The 24,101-nt window shown below is 36.6% G+C and overlaps 1 protein-coding gene across 1 annotated transcript in view; it reads left to right on the top strand.

The window, feature by feature from the left end:
• Window positions 1-24,101, top strand: part of MTA3 (metastasis associated 1 family member 3) — a 132,093-nt gene that overhangs the window by 42,841 nt on the left and 65,151 nt on the right. Inside the window, exons 5-8 of the mRNA XM_026683387.2 lie at window positions 3,652-3,715; window positions 6,104-6,221; window positions 12,674-12,776; window positions 17,676-17,775. Of these exons, the coding sequence (XP_026539172.1) occupies window positions 3,652-3,715; window positions 6,104-6,221; window positions 12,674-12,776; window positions 17,676-17,775 (385 nt within the window). The remainder of the gene's footprint in view (window positions 1-3,651; window positions 3,716-6,103; window positions 6,222-12,673; window positions 12,777-17,675; window positions 17,776-24,101) is intronic.

Raw genomic sequence — 24,101 nt, 5'->3', positions numbered from 1 at the left:
GAATAAATGAATTTCTCTTAACTTTTATTTCTTGGATTAAAATTATTCTTTATTGCTTTTGCTAGACAGTGAAAATGACTGAATTGGAACATAATTGCTATTGTACATTGAGTATATTTTAGGTCTTATTAGCCATTATCAAAGCTCTCAATTTTTGTGAGTGTTATACAATAATATTGCACATTTTCTAGACAAATCAAAAGAAATCTAATGTACTGCCAATTGGCAATAATGTTTTTGTGAAAATATGGCATAAAATTAGGTGTGATTTACTATCTGGATTCTTGTATATTCTTAGGAATAATTATCAGAAAAATATTTTAATTAGTAAATGTCAAAATGGTAAACTGAAGTTGTGAGAGACTGCAGAAAGGAAGCAGAGAAGAAATGCTATTTAGGTGAGAAGACATGATGCAGTCCAGATGTGAAAACTGTGGGAGGGAAGGACTTCAAAGAGATTCTATCTGAATGAACTCATTGTGAATCTTAGTGGAATTCACTTTTACAGTTTTCAAGATTATTTTATGTCAGGCTAGCATTATATACGCCTTTCTGAAATTTGTGTGCTTTTTGAATCCTTGGTTTGCCAGCTATATAGAGTATGACTGTGACAATAACACAGATGAAAAATGATACTGGGTGGTTGAAAATGCCCATGTGTTTTTTTGTGGGGGTGGGCAAATTAAATATTATGTAAATTAATTTCATGTCCACTATGTATTTAAGAGGGATACCGATATAAATTCAATTTCTATAAACCAATATAGTTTAAATCAATTTGCATGGATCAATCAGACTATGAAGTTCTTTCTTTCTAAATTGCAGCTTCCGTATGACAAAAAAAAAAGTATGACAAAAAATGTTGAGACTCTGGAAAAAGTGCAAGAAGAGCAACAAGAATGATTAAGGGTCCGGAGGCTAAAACATAGGAAGAATGTTTACTGGAATTGGGTATGTCTAGTCTAATGAAAAGAAGGAGTAGTGAGACATGATTGCAGGGTTCCAATATTTGAGGGGCTCCTACAAAGACGAGGGGTCAAACAATTTTCTAAAGCACCAAAAGACAATACAAGAAACAATGGACAGAAACTAACCAAGGAGAAAAGCAGCCTAGAACTAAGGAGAATATCCCTAATGGTGAGAGCAATCAACCAATGGAATAGCTTGCCTTCAGAGGTTGTGGGTGAGCCATCACCAGAGGCTTTCAAAAAGAGGCTGGGTAACCATTTGTCTGAAATGGTATAAGGTCTCCTGCCTGAGCAGGGGATTGGATTTGAATATCTCCAAGGTCCTTCCTGTTCTATTATTCTATGTATGAAGATGAATTTAATTTTACAGAATTTGAAGCATATATATTTCTTTTGGAATGTGATAGCATTTGAATATTGTGTTATTATGAGCATGATTAGCTGCCCGGAGTTGCCTTATCCAGGAGATATGAGGAGGCATATAAATTTAATAAATTATGAATAAATGATTATAGCGATGTTATTTAGATCCTTTTAAACACTAGGAGGTACTGGGATCTAATTACAGTAGGAATTAAAATGTGTTGTCCTTAGGTCAGTAGGACATATTTATATGTTAATGGAAAAGCAATTTAATTTAATTCTGACTTGTTTACATGAGAAATAAATTCTCTGGAATATTCCTTATTTAAAGTTAGTGGATAAGCTTTTTTATTATTATTTTGGAAATCTGAACTAAAAATATAGTTAACATCTTAGATTTGTTTCTTGCTGATTACTTCTTTAAGACTTTTGGAAAAATTACAAACAGAATAAAGTGCATCTAATTATTGAATATTTAAACTATTAATTATATTCCCAGTCTGGACTTGATTCATTTGTAGTCACAGAAGTTTCTATAGTTTTCAGTATATTATATAAACTTTTTAAAAATCAGTGATTTGGTTACATCAACAGATGGATTCCACAAAGATAAACATTGATAATTTGAAATTTGAAATAATAATTGAAATATTCAGTTCTAATAAATCTATATTATTGCATTTTTTTTAAAAAGTCATATATTTTTTAAATTTTAAGATGAAAATAATCCATTAAATGTTTTTGTGGGGGGTTTGTTGACATCTTGATAGGTGCTTAAAAGGGGTTTGTAATCTGCCTTTTTATGTTTTTGTGTTAGAGGTAAAGTTGAAGGTATGTTCATACATATGATTTTCATGCTATCCCACATTGATTGAACCGTTGGACTGTCACTATTACTATTATGTATATGTTAATGTTGTCAATTAATATTTAAAACTATATTCCTAAAATTTGGAATCTATTTCCATATGAACTTTGGATCTAGCACGTCTAGATTGTTACATAAAAGATTATTATGTCTTCTTGGACTGATGCTTGTAAAATAGATACTGATGATTGCTTGACGAAATGTGGGCACTGTCAGCCTTTGAAGTGGTTCGTTATCAATATAATAGAACAATATCACCAAGTTAATAAAGTATCCCTGGAAAAATGTTTGATGAGAAGCATTTAATAACTTCTGTATTAAATCCAATTTTGTGTGTGTGTATACACATGCATACACCTTCAGGTCACACTGATGACTTCCCTTCGGTTTTCCACCTTGAGCAAGATGTAATTTGGAATAAAAGAAAAGGTTTTGTGTTTGTCAGTTGAAAATTGGTTAGGCAAGGAATAGGGAGCATCCCTTCCTTAGACCTGTTTGTCTAGGACTAGGAGTAGTACATCAAGTTCAATCCCAAGATGGGGGAAATGATGTTCAATTGTATAATGGAAGGGATCACTATTTCATAGGTAGGTCTGTATTTACAAGGAAAGGGTATAGTATTTTGTTGAAAACAATAAAGGACAAACTGAAAAAGAGGCCAATCTGAAAGAGAATCATAAGGATAAAAAAAAGATAGCTTATAATTTTGCTTACAAAGGAAAATTTCAAGAAAAACCAACTTTTAAAAAAAATACGTATTCTAATAAAAATACCTAAAATCAAATTTATTTAAACAAGACAATTTCCATATTTTTCCCAAGAATGGAATTCTTTTGAAGAATTTCTGAAGTAAAGGACTGTCCTTTATAATAAAAGATTTGTGGCCATTGAAGGTTAGAGATACAAGCTGTTTTTTCAGCTCAGTAATTACTCCCTCATCCCTCAAACTATTCAATCTCATTACAGGGATGGTTGTGGATTCACTCAGAGTGCTAGTCCTGGTATGAGAATCATGAACTTGTCCCAGAACTGAATATCATATTTTCTTCCTTCTTTCTTTTCATTTGTTTTCTCTTATATTTAGACCAGTTGCAAGGTAATGCATTTAATATCATTAAAATTAATGATCACGATGGCTGAATATTATTTCCACAGACATAATCAAGCTACCTTGAATTCAAAAATGCAAGGAGGAAAACTCCTTTTGCATTAAGACGCTCTTAGCTTCCTATCAGCATCCACATAGCAACTGTGGGAATAGAAGCTACAGTAAGATGGCCTTTGGACCAATTCTGCAGAGCTCTCCTGAAGACTGTATGTTTGTAGAAATGATAAGATACACAGTAACTGAACTTTTTAAACTATGAACTTTGGTGACAGAATTGTTGTCCTTTGCTTTTCAAGAAGATATTTCTAGACATAAACACTCCCTTTTTTTTTCTGCTTCCGTAGGGGAAAATGCAGTGTTGCACTTCTGAATGAGACAGAGTCTGTATTGTCGTATCTTGCCAAAGAGGTATATAATTGGTTCAACTATCAATATCCTTTTATTTACATGTTATTGAGTATTTCATTTTTAAGAGATTACTGTAAAACCAGGGGTGGGCTGCTGGGGGTTTGGGAGAACTCCTAGCTAAGATTCTGCACAGTTCGGAGAACCCCCAAATCCCACTCCTGGCTAGCCCTGTCCCCCCTCCCCTCCTCCCAGGAGTCCCCACGTGGCCCGTTTTGGATGCAGGTAAGTGCAGGATGTGTGGAGGTTCAGGGAGGGTGAAAAATGGACCTCCCAGAAGTTTTTGGAGGAGGTAGGAATATTTTTAATTGGAATGTTTTGTTGTCCATAAGTATGCATAAACTGATAAATATTGAATATCTTGTATATAATTCTCAAAAATAATTTAAGTGCCCTTCAGTATATGAGAGAGTATGTCTACCTTCTATTACTCCCCAATTTCTACACTGTCTTAGCAAAATAAACCCACCCCAGAACTAATGAATTGAGTTCTCTGCCTTTTGATTCATAGACTAAAGCACTGTAATTCTATGGTCACTTTTGTCAGAGTGAGTCGCACTGAATTCAGTGAATATCTTTCTGGAAAAGATATATATATCAGATATTATTGCAGTAGTAAAAGATACTTATTATAGAATATATAAAATAAATACATAAAATATTTATTTTTCAATATTTAATAATTTAAAGAAAGGGGAAAGTGATTCTAAGCTATGCTGGAACTTAATACTTTTGGATTGGATTAAGATAGCTTATTCATATTGTTGTAAACCTCAGTTATTTTTAGAACAGCTGTAAACATGAAAATATACACTTCACAAGGCATGTTAGTGCAAATGAAGCACTATTTTTGAAGCATTCAAGCAGCTTTGCCCTTTGCAAGCTCATTCAGGTGCTTAAAGCTCTTTGTGCAAACACATTTTGCAAAGCACCTCTTTTAAATGCTTCACACAGCCTGAGTACTTAAAATAGGTGAATGGAAATTAATTGGACAGGTAAATCATAATACTTTAAATACAAGTAGTTATTGACTTATAACATAAAACAATTGTTGTAAAATTTTATAAAATCCCCTCCCCCATGGTCACATGATTGCATTTTGGGTGCTTGGCAAGTGGCTCAGATTTACAACTTTTTGCCAAGTGCCCTGCAATCATGTGGTAGCTGTTTGTAATCTTCTCTACTGCTTAGCCAGAGTTGGTGGGATAGCCAATAGGAAGGATTGCAAGCAGAGAGGATTAAAGGGAACTAAAATAACTATGGCCTGCAAGAATGGAACTGAAATACTGAAGAAGGATTTTCCCTCTCTGCAAGGAGGGCAGCAGAAATTCCCTCAACAAGCTGCAGAAATGGAACTGAAATCCTGAAAATTGTAGCTCTGTTCCTGCATCCTGCTGAAGGATTTTTTCTCCATGAAATCCTTCAGTGGGCTGCAGGAACATCTGGCAGCGAAAAAATCTGCCTGCCAAGAGGATTTCACCTCCACACAGAGCTGAAATCCTCCTGGTAGTTCTTTCACCATATCCATTTAACAAATCAAGAGATTGTTTAATGACTGCAACTGTGAGTGCCAGGATTATTGATTGTTGAGTGAAACAGTAACGTGTGTCTGTCTCTTAACTGCTTCAACAACTGAGATTCCAGTTCCAATTTTGCTTTTAAGTCAATGACTACCTGTGCTAAATTAAGATTTGTCCCATAATGTGAATAATGTATGTTTGGGATCTTTCTCTTTCCTTTTAAAAGACATATGTGATTAATAAAACATAAAACATAACAGGAAGCTTACTCTGGGCTAAGGCATTCTCTATACCAGGGAAATCAACCTGATATTTATAGATATAGTTGAAAACTCTAGATAGCAATAGCAATAGCGCTTAGACTTATATACTGCTTTACAGTGCTTTACAGCCCTCTCTAAGTGGTTTACAGAGTCAGCATCTTCACCAACACTCTGGGTCCTCATCTTGGAAGGATGGAAGGCTGAGTCACTCTTGAGCCTGGTGAGATTTGAACTGCCAAACTGCAGGCAGCTGGCAGGCAGCATAAGTAGCCTGCAGTACTGCATTCTAACCACTGTGCCACCGCGGCTCACTGATGCCATCAAATTGCCTATTCCTGGTTTACCCTGATTTGCAACTGCAACATTTGCTCAGAGTTTCATCAAAGAGACTTCTATAATTCAAATTTAATATCATTTAAGTATTATTTTAAAAAAAACTTTTTAAATGGAGGAGGTAGCAATCATCATGGCTCTCCAGATTTGCTGAGCTTCAGTGCCCAGCAGCCTGTGTCCATCTTTCAGCCATTTAGACTCAACACATTTAGAAGGAAGTGTGTAGATTTTTTCCTGCTTGGTTTTATTTATTTTATTTACTTTTCTCATCTTAGGATACTTTCTTTTATTCTCTGGTATATGACCCATCATTAAAAACACTTCTAGCAGACAAAGGCGAAATCAGAGTTGGACCCAGGTATCAAGCTGATGTACCAGATATTCTCTCAGAAGGTAAGCATGCTATATTTATCATTTTTCAGAGCCAGCTTTTATTGTAATTGATACAATTTTACATATTCCAGTTTGTAAGTAGTCTGAATATGTACCATGTGGACCCCAAAGATGTTTTTAAACGGTTTAAACACCCAGTTTCTAAATAGAAATTTTTAAAAAAACATATCCCTGTTCTTCCTTGTATGTTGGGCTGTTTGGTTTTCTTTTCTTTTATCTTTTAACGTTTGATTTATTCTTTTGTATAATAAAACAATAAAGATAAACTCCAAAAAGTATGTTATAGGTTGCTTGATGACTTATGTTAGTGGGTATGTTTTTCTTTCTTTCTTTATTTATTGAGTTTATAACCTGTCTTTCATTCAGGAACCAAAGCTGTATACATAGCATTATTTCTTCCATAACTCTCCTCTTCTCCACACCTAACAATCAATGAGATAGGTTGGATCGAGAGATGACAGCTGGACCCAAATCACCCAGTGGTGATTTCCATGGTTGAGACTAAAGAAAGCCTGGGTCTCCCTGATTCTCATCCCATACTTTAGGGCTCTTACAAGGCCATTCAGCCTATGTCTAACTGGATGAGTAGCATAGCAGCAACAGTACTTTTTTGTTTTTTAAATATTCATTTAGTGGTTTCACAGTTGTTTAAAATAAAAACCTGAAAGAGTGAACAAAATATTAAAATAGATGCCAGTATTACCATTTTTAAAAATATTTCTTATTGAAAAAATTAAGATAAAAGCAATAAAAATATAAAAAAGAAATAAAAATAAAGAATAGTGAATAAGAAAAAAGAAATAGAAAAAAAAGATATGAAGTACTTATGATTTTTTTGCATTTATATTTTACCCCCTCTCTAAAGTTCAATCATAATTTCTTTTTTCCATAAGTTGCCCTTTCTAATTGTCAAACCCATAAATCACAAAATAATTGTTTTCTCTTTTTTTAAACAAAAAGTCCATCAGGGGTTTCCAGTCACTAATAAATCTTTCTCTAAGCAGACGAGTTAATTTTGCCCTACCTTCTAGTTTCATCATCTTCACCAGCCATTCCTCTATTGTGGGTATATCAGAGACTTGCCATTTTTGTACATATGTACATTTTTGTGCATAGTCTCACCACAGTGGTCATATACAAAAATAGCCTTCCATGGCTCTTTTCTAGTTGTCTGTCCATTAATCCCAACAAGAAAATTTCTGGTTTCAGTTGAATTTTAGTCTTCAGAATTCTTTATTAGGGTATGTATTTGAATCCAACATTTTTTGGCTTTTTTACAAGTCCACCAGGCATTACAAAAAAATCTTCAGTGCCTCCTAGATGCTCAGTATAAAATTTGAAGTTCATTTATACATTCTGACTAATTTTTATGGAGTTCTATGCCAACTATATCATTTTATGAAAATTCTCTTTTAACTTTATATCATAATGAAAGTTTCAGTCCTTTCAGCCATATGTTCTCTCACTGTTCCAACAATATGATATATCCAAAATTCTTAGTCCATTTTATCATACACTTTTCACTTGTTTGTTCACCATTTCAGATTTTAACAAAAGATTATGCAATTTGACAATTACATGTTCATTTGTACATAATTTAACTTCCAATTTTACCAATAGTTTTTGTATGTTTCCTATTTCAGAATAGCGAGAAACTGCATTACTTAATTTCAGCAGCTATATCTCTAAAATTTTATAATGTAATCTGAATTCTGAGATATATTAACAAAGCAATGTGTGCAGCCTTTAGGACACAGATTGGCCATTCCATGCACTGTGAAATTAACTTTAGTGCTTGAATAAATAATGTGAAAGCTGTATGAAGAAACAGACTCAATATATGTTTAAAGGATTTGAAAATCTTCTGGTTGCTGTACTTTACTATATAACAATGGATTTGCATAGCTACTTATCTATATGTGTGTACACTCTGGTGAAATACTAGTTTTAGTATAATTGATTATGGAATATTGTGAAGATAATTTTCTATTGTTTCTCTGATGCAGCTACTTTTGAATTTTAGCCCCTAATTATAAATTACACTTAGAATTGGTTTTGTTTTGTTTTTTAAGTTAAAATCAGCATGATGGAAATTGAATTATTGTTACAATTATTGCAAACGAGAGAGGGAGAGAGAGAGAGGGAGAGAGAGAGAAAAAAATACGTTTGGAACAAGTTCCCATTTGTGCTCTGGAACTTTTTCTATTGGTATTTGCAAGGAACAAATTTATATTTTTAGTTTTAATTGAAACTTACAAAAATGATTTAGTGATTCAAAAATTAGAGCATTTTAGAATAAAGATGAATATGGTATTTTTATGTGCTTATTCATTTAATAATAACAATAAAAACAAAATCCAACCAATTTTTGATTGGTTCTGAAAAGAGCAAAGTATTGTATTTATATATTATTTATTTATCAGATTTATTCCCCGCTAAACCAATCACAGACTGCTGACAATTTACAGTAATAACATGGTTAAACATAAAAATTTAAAACATTATAATATCATAATAAAAATTTCAATAACAATTTGACATAAATGCATACAAATTGCAAATTATATAGAAATAGTGGAAATAAAGGTGACATACTTCATATTAAATGTCCTCCAGAAAAAATCAGTCTTTAATATTTTTTTGCAACACCATTAAAGAAGGAACAAATCTGATTTCTGGGAAGAGGCCCTTCCACAGGACTTGGCACCACAAAAGGAAAACAGCTCTTTCTGGCTCAGCTGTCATCACTTCATAGATGTAGAAAGCAATTAATAGTTTTTTTCAGGAAGAACATGCCAGACAGGTATATTCCACTTGGAAGAGACAATCCTTTAAGTACCTAGATATCGAACAATGGTGTGTGTATGTGTGTGTGTCTACCTTCGAATCATGGTGTACTCTAGGCAACTACCTGGACAAGTCCTTGCAGTTTTCTTGGCAAGATTTCAGAAGTGGTTTACCATTGCCTCCTTCCCAGGGCTGTGAGAGAATGACTAGTCACAGTTACCCAGCAGGCTATGTTACCCATGGCAGGACTAGAACTCAAAGTCTCCCAGTTTCTACCCTGATGCCTTGTACCACCTAGGACAACACTCCATTTTATTCCAGAGACTGAGCACTGAGAAAAGGCCTTTATAGCACCCAACCACCCCAATCAAGGAGGGTGAAGTATAATTGGGTGATATCTGATCCTGAGCCAAAGGATGACCTCTCCCTGCAACTACAAGCAGATATCAAAGAATAGGGGACAAATTGAATTGTCTGATACACTACATATAAGTGCGCAATGTCCAATCTCTCCTCATTGCCAGAGATTGAGACTGCCTGCCGAAGAAGGAACTGAACTATTCTTCCACTATCCAGTGCTCACAGGCAGTCCATGATTCAATGCTAATGTTGGTTATATCATATCCTGGTATCCTTTAGATGCACCCCACCACCACCACCACCAGGAGGCCAGAGCCATTCAAGTGGTCTGCCCCCAGCAACTAACGGGCCCAAACGGGTTTCAGAGGGAACTGGCAGAATGGGCTTTACTGCAGTGCTTCTGAAGCTCTGTTTATATCCTAGAACCAAAGGGAAACTGAAGCTTTGGATAGGATCACATCTGTGTGGCCTCTATTGACCCGTTGCTCATGACACTCCCTACGGCTCACATAGGAGCTGCGGGTTCTGAAAAGAACAAAGAGATGTCTAAAGAGCTACTGGAGGGAAATGAGGGAGGAATCTGACTGGACATGTGTTACCTCATGGTGGTAAGAGCAGTTAATGCTATTATTTCTCTGCCCTTATTGCATCTGCACATGTTGCCTAGTAGCTCTGTTCAGGATCACCCATCCTTGCTGTGACTGGGGCTCAGTTGATCATCTTCAGGGCTGTGCAGAAGAATTTGTGGAACACTTGATAAAGTCATTTGAATCTATGTGTGATGCTGATCCATTAGAAATGCCTGGAAAAGATCTTACCCAGTTATCTGGGAACAGTTGAATCTTTGGATTTGATCAAGTAGACAGAGTCCTCAGCACAACCACCTATTCCTCCTGGCTGGTGAAAGTCTAGAACAAGTGATGGCTCGAATGGTTCAGGCAGTGATAAATTCTTCATTCAGGGAGGAACGTGGCTTATGATTTTTCTGAAAAATATATTGCTAATGGGGTCAGTTGTGATTAGAGTATTAGAGGAGAATTGAGGAGACTCAAATTCAAATTCTCTTTAGCAATGAAGTATACCAGGCTACTTATTTTTTCAGGCTAAATGGCTTCATGGAAGAAAGATGACTTTTAAAAAATATCAAAGTAATAAAATATAATAATAAAGTAAAATAAATGTAATATTAGGTTTCTCGGGATACATTTAATTGTGTATTAGTAACTATTACATACTGGACAATGTCAATAAATAATGTCAATAAATAAATACTTTATATTTCAATTATATACAAAACCCCCAAAAATTGATAATTATATTGATAATTTAATTTATCAAATTTGTACATTAAAACTTGTTCGAGACTATTAGCTACAGTTTTAATTATTTGAAAATGTTATTGCTGGTTTCCTTAAATAAAAATATGGAAAATATTTACCTAACTCTCTGGAACAATGATTTTTCCAACCTTTCCCCATCTCACAACACACATCTCCTAGGTGAGATTTCTAGATCACAAAACTGGAAGTCCTGTGACGTCAAATTCCTTGACATTCTTGGGTTTGGAAGGAGAAATAGAGGCAATCCACCCTGTTGATATCACAAAAGTGGGGTTCTAGCTGCACAAGTGTGCAGCACTTCCTGCTCCTTGTTGCAATATACCTGCAAACCTTTCAGAGCACTCAAATGAAACTTGGCACAGTGACTGAAAACCATGAAACTAAAAGATAAGATTAAATTATCCGGCAAGGTTAATCATGGCTTCATTTTATTTCCAATAGTAGACAGTTTATAACTCTTTAATTTGCTGGTGATTTCTTCAAGCAAAAAAACCAAACAAAACAAAACAGCCTGAATAACTCATTCTCTATCCACATTTATAGAATCTCCAGAAAATGCTGATATGCCCAGAAAACGATCATAGGTGTTAATATAAAGGATTTATTTTGAGGTGAAAGTAGAAATTTTTAAATGAATTATTCAACAATGCAACCTGTATAAATAAAGATTTACAAACTGGAACTTTGCTTATTATCTCATTTGTACAATTCGAAGATGCAGTCCACTGATGTTTTGTGGTTTCTTTCTGAAAGAAAAATTAGTGAAAGTAAAGATCAGAGACAAGCTGTCTAGCCACAATCTAGCCATAGAAACAAAGATATGGATTACTAAACTGCATAAATACAATCTAATTGCTTTTTGTTGCAAGGACAAATAACACTGCATTCAGGAAAAGCTATAAATTACTTTTATGTTGAATTGGTGACTAAGAAGCAGAGATCTATAAGTAATTAAGTTTGTGGAATAAGTATATATTTAAGTACTGTTGGGCCTGTGTTGAAACAAAAAAAAATGGATATAATTATGTGATTGTGGTTTGGATATCTATGAACTACTAAAACTCTTGTGTCTCTTTGTAATCTTTGATTGAGCAAAATTGGAAGGTATAGGCAACAGTTATTGAACCAGGGTAGCTCAAATGGGCTAACTTAAAAAATGCTGGTATCCATGATTTCTGTGGGAATGAATTTGTGGCTGCGTAAGTGCCCTCACATCTTCCAACTACACTTCATAGAAACCTGCAGGTTGAATGGCACATGGGAAGATGGGATTGTCATGCTCTTCCCTGCCTCCTTCTGGTCCCTGCATTCAATTACCTGGCTGCAAAGCCTGGCTGGCAAGCAGCAATTGGCTGCTTTAGAATAGAGACTGAAATTGGAAATTTCTTAACAACAGTGGGCAGTGAGGGTAGGATGAGGTAGTTACTGATGCCTGCTGGCAAGGTAGACCTGGCTGGGGGATACTGGTGGTTGACCAGTGAGCCCTCTTCCTCCCTGGAGGGCACCTTTAAGGACATGGTAGGATTGGGATCAATTTTCTTACAGTCTGCAGCTCTTTGTTTCCTCTCCTCTTACCAGAGTTGCGGACAGTTTCGAGGAGGTGGAATTTCCAAGCTCCTGCCAACTTTTCGCAGCAATATAAGTGGGAAAACTGGCAAGGAGTTCAAAAGTCACATCTCTTACCACTTGTTTTTTGCCCACTCATGGTCATTCTATTTCTCTATTTCTGAAATATCTTTGAAAAAATGACCAAAGAGGTCCTGGATTGGCTAATAGTTGATAAATTTTCAGAGAAATCTGAAATGGATAAAAGGTTCCCAATTCAGGTGTTTATTATCAAATGAAGGCATCCGTAACAAATGTTATATTTTACAGGTTATGTGATAGCAACTATTTCTTTCTGAAATAATACTTCAATTGCTTATTTTGTCAGTTAATTTTAATCTGGTATATTTTTTCTTCCAGGAGAAACAGATGACAGGGAACAGGCAAAACTTGAAGTAAAAGTTTGGGATCCAGATAGCCATCTCACTGATCATCAGATTGACCAATTTTTAGTTGTAGCACGGTAAGAATTACATATTTACATACCCAAATTTACATACATATTCAAATTTGGACTTTGAATTATGTAATGAAGTGCAAAGTAGTATTTGTTAATTTTTTAATGGTCAGGCTTGATGACATGCTGAAATAATTTTAATTTTATAGTCTGGTGAGATTCAAGTTTGACTATCAAATTAACCTCTTTCATCCTGTTGCCATACTTTTTGAAACTGAGTGCAGTCTTAAGCACTGAGTACTTTGAATACAGTCTCAAGCATAAGCATTACTCTGCTGGATTGGACCTGTGTCCCATATAGTCTAGAAGTCTGTTATGATTGTGGTTAGTCATCTACAACTACACAAGGAAGCCTAATAGTCTTCCAGCAGATGGCCTTCAGAGGTACTCACATTAAGGCTAATAGCTGTTGATCCCCAAGACTTACACAAATTGACCTAATCTTTTCTTGGAACAAACCAAGAAAACCAGCACCACATTTTATGCTAGACAATTCCAAAGTTCAATAGTGCATTTTGTCTATCCCATTTCTTCCATAATTCAGTTTCATTGAATGAACTCTGGTTCTAGTATTTTGGAAAACATAAAATAGCTTTTCCTTGTCTTTTTAATCTATCTACACCATGCAAATTTTCCTTGTCTTTTTTATCTGTCTGCATCATGCAAATTTTCTATGCCTAAATCATCGCCACTTGCACTCACTCATTTCTAAACAAAACTTTCTCAAATGTCACATCCATTCTTCATAGAGAAGTTGCTGTCCTCTATAACATCTCTAACTATATACCCATTATGAGGTATGGAAATCAGAACTGTATACCATATTCCCAGTTGACATTGCACCATTGATTTATATAATAAATAAGTTGTATTATAATACATTTCTCTTTTTTAATTTAATTTTTATACTGTCCAACTCCCAATAATTATTATATTAATACCATTTCTTACTTCCCTAACATGACCTTTTACTAGAAAAGCCATAGTCTGTTTATATCTTTATTGAACTGTTTATCATGACTTCAGCATTAGTAGCAGTGACCTTCTCTTTCTTTTATATGTTGCATCATGTTATATTTAACATGTTTTTATCCTGCTATTCAATTTTTTTATATACATATATATGATCTTTTCTGAGGCTATCATAGCTTTAGTCATTAAACAGTTGTAAGTTGAGAGCTATTCCTGCTTCAGTGCCTTTCTCTTGAATTTTCAATATCATTTTCTTTTCTTATAAGTTTCATAAGTTAACCATTTCCCTGGGTTATTTGCAAATATTAGCTGTTGCTGTAACAGTTTAATATGATTAGAGATATTTATCTTGCCTGGAGATTCCTTTAATTCTTCTTTGTTTTCTTTTTGTCTCATCCAAAATAGGATGTATTTTCTCTCTACTGTTGTTTTTAACTTCAGTATTATGTTGTACCCTTTATTTAAATTGTTTCCAAAAAATTCTGTTAATTTCCAATTATTTATATTTTATTTCATTTCTGTGTAAAAGAAGTACAAAATAACAAGAGTTGGAAGGGACCTTGGAGGTCTTCAAGCCCAACCCCCTGCTTAAGCAGGAAACTATACAATTTCAGACAAATGGTTGTCCAATTTCTTCTTAAAATCTCCAGTGTTGGAACATCCACAATTTCTGGAGGCAAGTCATTCTACTAATGAATTATTCTGACTTTCAGGAAATTTCTTCTTAATTCTAGTTTGGTTTTCTCCTTGATAAGTTTCCATCCATTGTTTCTTGTCCTGCCTTCAGGTGCTTTGGAGAATAAGTTGACGCCCTCTTCTTTGTGTCAGCACCTTATATTGGAACAGTGCTATTTTGTCATCCCTGGTCCTTCTTTTCATTAAACTAGGCATACCCAATTCCTGCAACTGTTCTTCATATGTTTTAGCCTCCAATTCCTGATCATCATGTGTATGTTTCTCTTTGTGTTGTTGAAATATAGATAGCCTTATCAAGTCTGTGGTTGTAATTGGAAATTATAAGAATCCCAATACAATACTTCTGAGAAGAGCTTCTGGATTCAGAAATAGATGAGTTGTGGTGATCTTCAGTTAGTTGATTGTAATGTGTTGGACATGGGACTGTTTTTGAAGACTATCCAGATATTACAGTCTGGACACAATTAATTCAAATTGTGTCTGCTAAGTTGCTGTCTGAGAACATTCTTTGTCACAGATCTCAGAAGCAACTTAAAAGAGTATCACAAGCCATTTCTCATAGTTGGTGCTTTTATTATCATGCATTTGTTAGCTGTTGGAACTGAAGGTTAAGTTTTTCTAAATACAAATCTTACATGATTCTCCTTAATGAGATTTATTCATAGCACAGCAATAGCATTTAGGCTTTTATATACCACTCGTTGTGCTTTGGGTGATTTACAATATAAGCGTATTTGCATATAGCCTCAACAATTTGGTTCCTACCCAGACAACACACTGTTTGATTGAAATTGAATTTTTACATGTTATATAAATAAAATAAATAAAACACGGGGGAAAATCAATTTGATTCCTCATTGTACTGATCTTGGAAGGCTGGAAAGCTGAGTCAACTTTGAGCCCCATCAGGATCAAACTCCAGGCTGGGACAATACTGCACTTTAACCGCTGTGCCATCAGGGCCTTAAGATGAAATTAGTATTGATCCAAGAATTCTAGCAAATGAACACAAAGCAAATTATCTCTCTTTTTGGAGCTTCTTCTCACAGTTTGTGAATTATTTCTCATAAACAAGATGGGGCTGTTCTCTGATTCCAGGAGGCTTGTAGCTGTGGTTATCTGAATTCTTTTCAGCCTGAGAACTAACTCTTAACACTTATTTTTCCAAGATCCTAATCGTATACCAAGGACTACAGATTGTGCTAAATGGAAAAAGGAGAAAAAGAGTGAAGAAATTAAAATATTTAAGGAGTGCAAGAATTTACCTAATCTATTTTTTAAAATTAGGAGTAAATCTATTTTAAAAAAATAAATTAAATAATAGCATTTTGTTAGTATTCTGCATATCAAAATATAGATTAACATATAGATTAACATATTTTGTAAAATTTTGCCTTTCATTGCCTAGTTTTATGCATGCCATTTTAAAACGAAGTCTCAATACAGTGGACTAAATAAGCATTCTGTGCTGGATCAAATTCTACAAGTGTTTCTGGGAATGCTTTGACATTCTGTAATGCAGTTGAACATGCATGCTAATGAACAATGGCATATACAGGTAAAACTCAAAAAATTAGAATATCGTGCAAAAGTTCATTTATTTCAGTAATGCAACTTAAATGATGAAACTAATACATGAGATAGACTCATTACATGCAAAGCAAAATAGTTCAAGCCATGATTTGTCATAATTGAGATGATTATGGCTTACAGCTCATGAAAACCGCAAATCCACAATCTCAGAAAATTAGAATATTACATGCAATCAATAAAACAAGGATTGTACAGAGAACAATACCGGACCTCTGAAAAGTATAAGCATGCATATGTACTCAGTACTTGGTTTGGGCCCCTTTTGCAGCAATTACTGCCTCAATGTGGCGTGGCATGGAAGCTATCAATCTGTGGCACTGCTGAGGTGTTATGGAAGACCAGGATGCTTCAATAGCGGCCTTCAGCTCGTCTGCATTGTTCGGTCTCATGTCTCTCATCTTTCTCTTGGCAATGCCCCATAGATTCTCTGTGGGGTTCAGGTCAGGCGAGTTTGCTGGCCAATCAAGCACAGTAATCCCACAGTCATTGAACCAGGTTTTGGTGCTTTTGGCATGGTAGGCAGGTGCCAAGTCCTGCTGGAAAATGAAGTCAGCCTCCCCATAAAGCTCATCTGAAAAAGGAAGCATGAAGTGCTCCAAAATCTCCTGGTAGATGGCTGCGTTGACCCTGGACTTAATGAAGCACAGTGGACCAACACCAGCAGATGACATGGCTCCCCAAATCAACACAGGCTGTGGAAACTTCACACTGGATTTCAAGCATCTTGCAGTGTGTGCCTCTCCATTCTTCCTCCAGACTCTGGGTCCTTGATTTCCAAATGAGATGCAAAAGTTGCTCTCATCAGAAAAGAGGACTTTGGACCACTGAGCAACAGACTAGTTCTTTTTTTCTTTAGCCCAGGTAAGACGCTTCTGACATTTTTTGTTCAGGAGCGACTTCACAAGAGGAATACAACATTTGAAGCCCATGTCCAGGATCCATCTGTGTGTGGTGGCTCTTGATGCACTGACTCCAGCCTCAGTCCACTTCTTGTGAAAGTCCCCAACACTTTTGAATGGCTTTTTCCTGACAATCCTCTCCAGGCTGCAGTCATCCCTGCTGCTTGTGCACCTTTTTCTTCCACACTTTTCCCTTCCACATAACTTTCTATTTATGTGCTTTGATACAGCACTTTGGGAACATCCAACTTCTTTTGCAATTACCTTTTGAGGCTTTCCCTCCTTATGGAGGGTGTCAATGATGGTTTTCTGCACATTTTCCCATGATTGTGCTTCCTACTGAACCAGACTGAGAGACCATTTAAAGACTCAGGAACCCTTTGCAGGTGTTGTGGCTTAAGTAGCTGATTAGAGTGGGACACTGAGCCTAGAATGTTGAACCTTTTCACAATATTCTAATTTTCTGAGATTGTGGATTTGGGGTTTTCATGAGCTGTAACCCATAATCATCTCAATTATGACAAATCATGGCTTGAACTATCTTGCTTTGCATGTAATGAGTCTATCTCATATATTAGGTTCACCTTTTAAGTTTCATTACTGAAATAAATGAACTTTTGCATGATATTCTAATTTTTTGAGTTTCAACTGTATTAGAGGGTGTAGGGGGCAAATTTTTGTCACAATGTTTTAAAATTATCTCAATGTCATTGTTCTTGTAATGTTGTTTCTCTTCTTCCTTCAGTGCTGTTGGTACTTTTGCACGAGCTCTAGACTGCAGTAGTTCTGTAAGACAACCTAGTTTACACATGAGTGCAGCTGCTGCTTCCCGGGATATCACTTTGGTGAGACACTCTTTGAAATATACTTCTTTTGAAAGAATAGTTCGCTAAAGTGACAAATTAAATCCTGCCCTGATATGTTGATGATAATGGCATTGAAAATGAATGTTTTGAAGATTTTGCATGTATACAATGGATCTAAAATATTCAACCCAACTCTTGCTATTTGCTTTATTTACTAATCTTAGCAGGTGGTGAGTTATACAGGTTAATTGCTTAAAATATTCTTTGATTTATTTAAAGAGAATTAGAATTTACAGAACGATGATGATTTTGCCAGGAATATTAAAAAAGATAATTGTTATTTTTACTTTTTTTCGCTCTAGAAAATAATTTTGTATCTCCCTATCTTTATTGTAAGTAGTGAAAAAATATGAAAAATTAGTAAGCATGTATTCAGTTGAACTGTACAACGTATTCGGAAGAGGTATTTGTGATGTGTGGGAACATGAACAAATCATCACTGTTTGAATGGTTAAAACCATTGCATCATTTGATCAGCTGCTTCAGAAACCACTTGTGACTATTTGTACAGACATTTTCACACACAGCCATTGCAATAGGACAAAAACAAAGAAATTGAATAGGTTGTGCCTGCAGATACATTCTTCTCAGTGAAAACGTGAAGTGGCTGGGCATGTACACACTTTCAAACCAGCCACATGAGTCTTAACAAAGAATGTGTCTGCTTTGGTGATTGAATAAGAGGCCTTATTTACATTTCTCATTGTGTAACGGTTCTTTCAAATTTATTGTGTTGCCCTAATACACAGTAATAGAATTTGAGTTCTAATTTGCTTTTTAAAGCCAGAATTAAAGACTAATAAATGCATGTATCAATAGTACTGAGTGCCTAATCTGTGTTGACAGAATTCTAGACCAATAAAAGTCATGTAGTCGACCCCCCCTTGCAATTCCCATATCTTTTTTCCAAGAACAGATAACACATATTAATGCTTAACTATTTAATTTATTAGAAGTGATGTTTAGATTTCTAAAATTTGGTATATATTTTTTCTGTATTTTTTTTCTGCCTGCCCACTCCTCTTCTACAAAAAAGAAAAGGAAGATAAAAGAAAAAGCAACAGTTATGCTACAGTGTAAAGTTGAATAATGTAGTATACCCTCCAAAAATTGAAACAATTATACTACATTAAAATATTACTGTGTGTCTGTCAGCCAATACCTCAGCCACACATGTTCTTACAAAAAAGCCAACCAATCTGCAAACATCAACTCCATCAACCAATCAAGAAATAACAATACAGCCAACCTCCCCACCAGTATTTATAGAGAGACGACAGCGCCAATCACGCTTTGCTCGCACAAGCATGAAGCCGAAAGCACCAGCCTGAAGATGGCAAGTGGGATCTCGTCAAAATGTCGCCAAGATACTCTCAATCTTACACAGGAAAAGACCCGAACACGCCAAGACCCGCATACCTGTACCCGTGAAAATCTACGAAAACAAATATAGCTTTGTTCGGGTATTTTCCCACGTCATTATAGTTGTGCTTTTAGAGTTATAGCGACGTTTTGGCAGAATCTCATCTGCCATCATCAGGCTTGTGTATTGTAGTGTAATATACACACACACATACACACAGCATACTCATTCATTCATTCATTCATTCATTTTTTGATGTTTTTCACAAATTTGTATTTGAAGATATACCTTGAATCCATCTCAACTATCTGTAGCTTATTCCCAGTTTTTCACCAACAGTTATATAAGCTTTATAACTCTTCTTGGCAGCTTATGTATTGTATACATATACACATACTTATGTATATAATGTAGGCCTGTACATAATGTAGGCATGTAAGATACATGTTCCAACTTATATGGTGTTTGCTTCTATGTTCATCCCCACTTCCATTCTTCTGAATTATCCCAGTACAATGCAACCAAAAGAATTAGGGATGTGGAAGGAAAAGCCTATGAGGTTTTTGGGTAGAGCCACTGCGTCCATATGAAAGATGAGACTTCATGCAGACATAATAGCTGTCTTCAAGTATCTGAAGAAGTATTATCCAGTGGAACCTTGGGTCGCAAATGCTTTTGTTCGCAACCAAATTGAGTGATAACCAAAAAACCCACCCAATTTTTGAATCTGGTTACGATTCAAAAATTGGGTAACGAACAAAATTGGTGCGGAAAGATTCCCTTTCTGCACTGATTTCCCCTTCCACACCATTTTTTGTGTGTCCGCGCATGCACAGTCAGTTGTGTTTCCAGTCACAGCCAAATCGGGTCGCGACCGTAGTCCTGGAACGGATTACAATCGTGACTCAAGGTTCCACTGTATAAAAGACAGGCCAGAATTATTCAGAATTGTTCTTCAAGATAGGTTTAAATTGTCAAGTAGATTTTGATTGGACATTAGGGGGAACTTTCCTAACTTTAACAATAAAAGAGTCCATCTTTGGAGATAGTGGCCATCTGGATGTGGAGGTTTTAAGCAGTGTCTGGATAGCCATTTTTAGAGATACTGCAATAATAGATCCCTGCACTTGGCAGAGGATTAGTCTAGATCAGTGGTTCCCAAAGTGGGCAGTACCACCCCCTGGCGGGGGGATGCCTTAGGGGGGCAGTAAGAGGCAGGGGGGCACTAAGAGGTGGCAGGGGGGTGCTGGAGGTGGGACCCTCGCAGGACACAGATGGAACCCTCGCAGGGCGCTGGAGGTGGGACCCTCGCAGGGTTGAGATTTTACCAGTTTGCAAGAACTGTTGTTACCGTTCCAGTAGGTTGAACAACTGGCAAAAAGGGCCCCTGGCTGGCCCTGCCCCCTCCTCCATTTTCTGCTGTCAGTCCTTATTGCATATGCATGACATTGCGTGCATGCGCAACAATCGCTGACAGCATTTCCCACCCGCCCCGCCCAGTCACTCCTTATGTAGTGCATGTGCGCTCGTTTCCCATTTTCCCGCCCACCATCGCTACCAGCACCAGCCAGCCAGCCCGCCCGCCCACCCTGCCTTCCTACCACCATCTGATCTAGGTGAGTTACACTCTGCAAGCCCACTACAGCTTTCCTCCACTTTCCCGACATGCCTGCCTCGAACTCAGTGGTGGCAGGAGTGGAGGAAAGCCAGAGTGGGTTTGCTGTCCTTTTCAAATGTCCCGTCCTGCTTCGTTCAAAGCGAGGCCCTGCAGGTCACCCCATTGAGCCCCTTGCATTGGAGTGTGCAGTAGTCAATTGGGTGAACCTGTGGGACCTCTCCTCAAATGCAAGGGTGGCAGGATATTTGAAAAGGGGAGCAAAGCCACTTCAGCTTTCCTCCGCTTTTCCGACGTACCTTCTGGATTTTCTCCGCTTTCCCGATATGCCTGCCTTGAACGCAGCGGCGGCGGGATGTTTGAAAAGGGGAGGAAAACCAGAGTGGGTTTGCTCTCCTTTTCAAATAGGCAGCGTGCAGCAGTCAATGGGGTGAACCTGAAAGAGAGAGAAAGAGAGAGAAAGAAAATAAAGAGAAAAGGGACAGAAAGAAAATGGGACAGACAAAGAAAGGGGGGGGGGGATGGAAGGAAGGGACAGAAAGAAAGAAAAAGAAATAAGGAGGCAGGGAGGGAGGAGAAAGATAATGAGATATCTATTCTAGTCCAATCACCTGCTCCAGCAGGGTTAGAAGGGAGTGTGTGTGTTTGTGTGTGTTTTTGTAATTTACCAGTACATTTTGGTTTTGCCTTCTTCAGAATTGGCACTGTAATACATTGGGGAAAAGTAATTTTTTAGGGTGGAGGTCTGGTCCAATGGATCCTGTTTAAGCCTCAACAAAATGTGAGAGCTTCCTGATAGTCTTGGCCATGTTTCGTCCACAAAATCTTTAATTACTGTAATAGAAACTAAAGATGTTTCAATGTGCTGGCAAAGATGCTGGCAAAGATGTTTCAATGTGGGAAAGGGCCTCTAAACTAGACTTCATTTCAATCTGATGCATCAGCTCTCTCTGTCCCTCTCTGTCTCTTTCTCTCTCTCTCTCTCTCTCCCCTCCCTCCCCCACTCTTTCTTTGTCCCTTTTCTTTCTTTCCCTTTTCCCTTCCTTCTTTCTTTTCTCTCTCTTTACCTCTCTCTTTCTTCTCTCTATCTCTCTTTCCTTCTCTCAGGCTCACCCCATTGATTTGGTGCACCGCTCCGCTCAGACATAAAACAAATGAACAAGAATCAGCAAAGCATCTCTGATTTAGATTCTGTTCACTACTAGAATCTAATCAGAGATGCGTTGCCGATTCTAGTCCAATGACCTGCTCCAGCAGGGTTAGAGGGGACTGTGTGTGCATGTGTGTGCATGGTTGTCAAAACTCCAAAACAGGTCAAGTAGCTCTGGGGAGGTCAGTCATAAATATTAGGACACTTGCCAAGCAACCGGCCATTAAGCAAGGACCACTTGTATTTGGTTTAAAAAAGCAGGTTTCTACTAACCCCCCTCCCCCGCAACTGTAACTCTTTTCAAACCAGATGTGAACATACACATATTGTAAATATTCTGATTTTCTAATGAGGCAATGAAGCATTGGAGACTGAACGAACATTTGAAGAAGGCACATTCTGACAAGGCAGACAAGAATTCAACTTTTTTCCAATCACTTCATAACAAATTTCAAAAGCACCCAACACTGTCTCACATGTTTTCAAATGCTTCCCAACAAAACACTGACAGTTTGCATGCATCGTAAAACATTTCATTGCTGATTTCTAAGTCTGGAAAGCCACATACTATTGGTGAAGAACTCATCCTACCAGCCATTAGTGAGGTTCTGCGTACTGTTTTGCATAAGTCACCACATGATATAATTAAGACAATTCTTCTCAGCAACAATTCAGTTCAAAGACGCATAGATGAAATGGCTGAGAATTTGGAAGATGTATTGTGCAGCATACTATGGACAACAGAATTTGCTGGATGAATCAACTTTGCCAGGCAATGAATCTGCTTCTTGCTTATGTGCGCTTTATTAAAGATGAAAGTTTGACTCAAGAGTTGTTATTTGCGAGGCAACTAAATACAGATACTAAAAGGAAGTCAATATTTCATGTTGTTGAGGAGTTCTTCAAAGAAAAGGAAATTCCACTAACCAACATACTTGCTTGTGCAACTGATGGAGCACCATCAATGACTGGTCACTACCGTGGGTGTGTTGCTTACTTGAAAAAAGCAGTGCCAAATGTCTTTACCATTCACTGTGTCATTCATCGCCAACATCTGGTTGCAAAAAACCTCAGTGAACAAGTCATTACACACACATTACTGCAGTGAACAAAATTAAAGTACATGCTCTCAATGATCAACTATTCCGAGAGCTCTGTGTTGAGAATGATGAAGATTTTGATCGTTTGCTGCTTCATACAGAAGTTCGTTGGCTATCAAAAGGCAACTGTTTGAAACTTTTACAATCTTTTTGACACTGTTATGGAGTTTTTGAAGGCAAGAATGCTTTGCTCAGTGATGAACTCAGATCAGGCATGACATTGCTTATTTATCAGAACTGTTTACAAAGTTCAATGAAGTGAATTTGCAGTTGCAAGGAAATGAAGTCAATCTTATTAAGGCCAAATCTGTCATCTCTACATTTATTTCAAAGTTAGCTCTATTCAAGCGCAATATAGGCCGTCGTGAGCTATACCAATTTCCAAGCTTGTCTGAGCTAGAAAAGAAAGATGGGATACAAGATGATGATCTGCATGTTTTTGTGACCATTTGGACATGCTGCATAAAGATATGTCTGAGCGGTATCAGGATCTTCTTTTGATGGAAATTCCAGATTGGGTGATAAATCCATTTTTAGATACTGAGGAAGATGGGGTAGTGGAGGAACAACTAATAGAACTGAAAAATGACATTGAGCTGAAGCCAAAGTTTAAGAAATCATACCAAGAGTTTTGGTTACAGAATGAAATTTCTGATCGCTATCCTGCACTATGGACAATAATTAAGGAGCTCCTTGTTGCATTTCTAACATCATATTTGGTGGAACGTGGTTTCAGTGTGGTCATCTAACTTCTCTCCAAGCAAAGAAATTGACTCCAAATTGCTGAATGCAATGATTTAAGACTCCTGCTAAGTGAGTTAAAACCAGACATTAGGAAACTGATATCAATTCACCAAGCACATCCATCGCATTAGTAACTGCTTCACTATTCAGTACATTCTTAAATTGATAAATGACTATCAGACTTTGAAAACCTAGTATCACTGGATCATGTGCAACAATTTTGTTGAATTAACATTAACTTAAAAGATTTTTAAATTGGATTTTGAATAAATGTGCAATTAATTGTTACAATTTTGAATTTTACTGTTACTATCTTCTTTGGTGGGTCGTGCA

Source organism: Notechis scutatus, chromosome 1, assembly GCF_049901735.1.
Source record: "Notechis scutatus isolate UNSWTSFEM ecotype Mainland chromosome 1, rNotScu1.2, whole genome shotgun sequence".
NCBI classification, from domain to species: Eukaryota; Metazoa; Chordata; class Lepidosauria; order Squamata; family Elapidae; genus Notechis; species Notechis scutatus.
This window is presented reverse-complemented; position numbering and strand designations above follow the sequence as displayed.